General features: G+C 38.0%; 1 protein-coding gene across 1 annotated transcript; it reads left to right on the top strand.

Moving 5' to 3' along the window:
• Positions 2,353-3,330, top strand: LOC109356329. The gene has a single exon (XM_019599652.1). The coding sequence runs from the start codon at positions 2,353-2,355 to the stop codon at positions 3,328-3,330; it is 978 nt and encodes a 325-aa protein (XP_019455197.1).

Raw genomic sequence — 4,846 nt, forward strand, 5'->3', positions numbered from 1 at the left:
AGTAGGCTAACAAGCTACATATTAGCTATTTGATAATTCATAGGTACGTCTTCCAACCTTATATTGGATTTATTAATTTATTTAAATTATCAATATTTGATAATAAAAATGGCACTTGTTAACATTCAGGTTAAAACTCTTATAATTGCTTTATAAAAATGATTAACTTTTTAGCACCCACATGAACCTTAAATTTATTGGTTTTAGAAGAAGAATGAAAAAGGAACTAGGGTCTTCGACTCTAGTTTTTTCCTAACTACTACTTTAGAGCACTTGCTAACATTCTACATTTTAAACTTATGTAACATGGACTTTGTACCTAATTGAAAAAGTCCTTTGTCATTTAAGTCATTACAAACTAGATTATGAAGCCACGTGCAAAGCAAAATATCGAGTATTTTTATATATAAAAGTAAAAGATCTTTAAACAAGAGAAGTATTTTAAACAAAATTGTCTACTATGACCTACTTTGTTTACTACTACAAATAACCTATTATACTTTATCACTTTGACAAGAAATTAAAGAGGTTAAGATTTAAATCACCTTGATTTATTTTACTTTTTACTTAAAAATTAAATATAGGTCATAACACTATTAGAAATTTTAAATAAACATTAAATTTATATCAATTTTCCTAATCTAAAATATTACTATACTTAGGAAACGTCAAAAGTATAATTGGGTAAAGTATACTTATTTTCAAATGTATGTTTGAAAATTTACTTAGCATGTTTGCCATTTTAAAATATATTCTCGATAAAAACTGGGTTTATAGTCCAAAATTAGTTTGAGAAAAACTAAAATGGTTTATTTTTCCGTTTCAAAGATCTCTATTCGATTTTAGAATAGTACTGATTATATAACATCCTCAATGAAGAAACTTCGAAGCTCCTCCTAACATAACCTCGGCCTCGAGAGAGGGATGGAGAGAATGGTGCTGCATTTTTCTCGTTTTTATTGTAAATAGATGAGAGAGAAAGGCTCTGATAGGGTTTAGCTTTCTCCAACGTTCTAAGAGATTTCGTCCCATTTTCTTGGCATCCTTTAGTCTTTAACATGGCAAACACCAACTTCATTCCGTGGAGCTTCCTTCAGGATTCTTCAACTGCTCCAACAGAGAAGAAAACGAATGTTGTAAAGAAATCATTCATGCAAGCTCTAAAAAATTCGTGTGATATATCAGTCTCTCAACTCCCCCAACCGTGTATAAAGGGGGACGCCATTGCTATCAAGATTCCGGAGGAGGAATATCGAGCTGCTTTGCAATGTAAGAATCATCTTCATGGTAGGCTCATCTTCGCGAAAGGGGATAACCCTTTGAAATTTGTTGATCTTAAAGCTAAACTCCAGGATATGTGGAGTATGCTTGGTAAATGGAACATGGTGTCCCTTGGACGTGGCTATTACGAGTTCTCTTTCTACTCGGTGGATGATATGAGGAGTGTTTGCTCCATAGGTACATGGAACTTACAACCGGGCTTTCTAAGACTCTTCCTTTGGTCTCCGGATTTTAATCCTAATTTATAGAGACTCTCTCACTCTCAATGCTGGGTGAAGATTCAGGGACTTCCACAAGAATACTGCAGCCCTAAAATAATCTTCTCAATAGCAGGGGGTATTGGTACCCCCATCTCTCTTGATGATGCAACAACTAATAGAACCTTTGGTCACTTTGCCAAAGTTCTAGTTGATATAAACTTGAAAGCTCAACTTCCTAATCAAATCCTAGTGGAGAGGGAGGGATTTGCTTTTTTTGTAAATATAGAATATGAAAATCTGCCGGAGTTCTGTAATGGTTGCCAAACCATAGGCCAGATGATTTCTAAATGCAGGAGAGTGAAAAAGAAAGTGCACGCTGAGGGACCTATCAAAGTCAAACAGCAAACTCATCCTTCTAAGGAGACTGAATTGGAGCCAGAATTGGAGAAGATTGATGACCTAGTAATTGACCTCGAGTTTGATAATAGGGGTCAGGACCTAGACAACATTGAAAGGGTGATGCTCTCCCCTGGAATTCCCCTGGAATTGATCCTCCAATTGATGCTCTTGAAGTCGAGGAAGTGGAGGACTCCAGAGTAGAAGATACTTTTCCCGAGGTCCCTACTCACAGTTTGGTGAACCCAGGGATGGAGAATATTGTAGTTCAAGCAGGGGTTGAGATTGAAAACAATGCAGTGATCAATGATATGAAAATAGTAGGGAGATTATGGGATGAAGAAGACACATATTTGTGGGAGGAGGGATCCTTTACATCAGTGATATCCAAATCTCAGAAAAAGAAAATGAAAAAGAGAACCAATGCTGAAAAGGTCCATTATACCCGCAGGGGTGGATATCTAAATGATGCTCAATGAGAGTTCTTTTCTGGAACTACAGAGGGTTGAGTAATACTAAAACTAAGTTGGTTTTGAAAAATTTGTGTTTAGTTAATAAGCCGGATTTGGTTTTTTTGGCTGAGCCCATGATTGCGGTGGGGGATGTTAATAATTTGTTCTGGTCAGAGTTACAACTTTCTGTTTTTACTCTGAATGATAGGGGCCCTAGGTTGCCCAATATTTGGGGTCTTTGCAAGAAGGATCTTTCTCCTTCGGTTATTGTGTCTTCTAGCCAGTTTATGGCTTTGTCTTTAAACATAGACAATAAGTTGGTTAATTTGTGTGTGGTTTATGCTCATAATCTTTATATGCAAAGAAGAACTCTCTGGAAGGACATCATAGACACTATGAGCTCCAATTCTGGTCCTTGGAGCTATATTGGGGACTTCAATGTGGTCTTGGGTTCACATGAATGTAGAGGTCTTAGGCTGCCTAGCAAAATTACCTCAGAGGATTTCCAAAACTTCACTGAGGATGCTGATTTAATTCACTTGAACACCAGGGGAGTTGATTTTACTTGGACTAATAAAAGAAGAGGAGCATCCCTCACTGAGAAAAGACTGGATAGAGTTTTGTGCAATGAGGATTGGATCTCATCTTGGAATCAGGTCCTTTGTTGTACCCTTCCTAGGATTTCCTCTGATCATAATCCCATTCTTTTCTGCTCCTTAGACTCTGATGCTAGAAGGTCTTCCTATTTTCGTTTCCTCAAAATGTGGACAAGCCATCCTGACTGCATTAGAGTCATTGCTGATGCTTGGAAGGAGGACATATTGGGTTGCCCAATGTTCATCTTAGCCGAAAAGCTTAAAAGGTTGAAGTGTAAGCTAAATATTTGGAATTGGAATGTCTTTGGGAACATTCACCAACAAGTTAAGGAGGCTCTGTCCTCTGTGGATGTTATTCAGGCTTGTATAAATGATCATGGTCCTACCATTGATCTTTTGAATTAGGAATGTGTGGCTCAGGGGAATTTGTTGAAGGCCCTAGCTATGGAAGAAGAATTCTGGAGGGAAAAGTCCAGGCTTAATTGGCATAGCAGTGAAGACAGGAACACCAACTTTTTCCACAAAATTACTAAGCTTAGGCAGGTTGCTAAATCCATGTCTGTCATTAGGGATGGTGACAGAATCTTCATCAACCAAGATGACATTGCTAATCATGTTTTAAGCTACTATCAGGCTTTGTTTGCTACTCCTAATGACAAATCTACCAATGACTTGATTCAAAAGGTTATTCCTAGTATGGTCAGTGAGAGGAAAATCACAACCTCATTGGCCTAGAGGAAATCAAATCTGTTGTCTTCTCTTTAAATGGTGAAGGTGCCCCTGGACCTGATGGGTTTGGTGGTGCTTCCTATCAGAAGTATTGGGACATAGTTGGAACGGATGTGTGTAACTCAGTCAAGCAATTCTTCTCACAGAGCTGGTTATTGCCTAATCTCAATTCCAATTCTGTGGTTCTGATCCCTAAAACTGTTAATGCAGATAAAATTGAAGATTTTAGACCTATAGCCCTTGCTAACTTCCAATTCAAAATCATCTCTAAAGTGCTTGCATATAGGTTGGCTGTCATTGCTGCTAGAATAATCTCCCCTCAGCAGAATGGTTTTATCAAGGATAGACACATCTGTGATGGAATTTGCTCTGCCTCTGAAGCAATTAACCTCCTTCACCATAAGTGTTTTAGAGGGAACATGGCTATAAAGCTGGATGTGAGGAAGGCATTTGACACTCTGGATTGGGATTTCTTGTTGGAGACTTTGAGAGCCTTTGGTTTTCATGCAAATTTTATCAAGTGGATAAGAGTTATTCTTCATTCTGCTAAGCTCTCAATTTGTGTAAATGGGCAGAATGCTGGTTTTTTCAGCTGTCTCAGAGGTGTGAGGCAAGGAGATCCTCTATCTCCTTTGCTTTTTTACTTAGCCAAGGATGTTTTGAGTAGGGGTCTCTCTAAGTTGATTATTGACAAAAGAATAAGCACAATAGCAGGGCCTAAGGGTTTATGCACTCCCAGCCATGTTTTTTATGCGGATGATATTCTCATTTTCTGTAAAGACATTAAGAGAGAATTACTTGCCCTTATGGATTTGCTAAAGCAGTATGCTGATGTTTCTAGTCAGCACATTAACCCTTCCAAATGTAAATTTTACATTACTATCTGGGTTTTCATGCAGGGGAGCTTCCCTTCACTTATTTAGGTGTCCCCTTGTTCAAGGGTAAGCCTAAATCTTTTCACTTGAAGCCAATTGCTGACAGAATTCTGAGCAAACTCTCAAAGTGGAAAGAGCTTTCACTCTCCCTTATGGGCAGAGTTGAGTTGGTTAAGTCAGTGTTACATAGCATGCTTCTTTACAGCTTCCATATATATGCTTGGCCTTAGGGATTGCTTAACAAGTTGGATTCCTCAATAAGGAATTTTATTTGGTCAGGGGATACTAATGCTAAAAAGCTTGTCACTGTGGCCTGG

Source organism: Lupinus angustifolius, chromosome LG09, assembly GCF_001865875.1.
Source record: "Lupinus angustifolius cultivar Tanjil chromosome LG09, LupAngTanjil_v1.0, whole genome shotgun sequence".
Classification (NCBI taxonomy): domain Eukaryota; kingdom Viridiplantae; phylum Streptophyta; class Magnoliopsida; order Fabales; family Fabaceae; genus Lupinus; species Lupinus angustifolius.

Excerpts from the sequence above, each read along its gene's own strand:
- LOC109356329 (XM_019599652.1), top strand. The coding sequence starts at position 2,353 with ATGAGAGTTCTTTTCTGGAACTACAGAGGGTTGAGTAATACTAAAACT.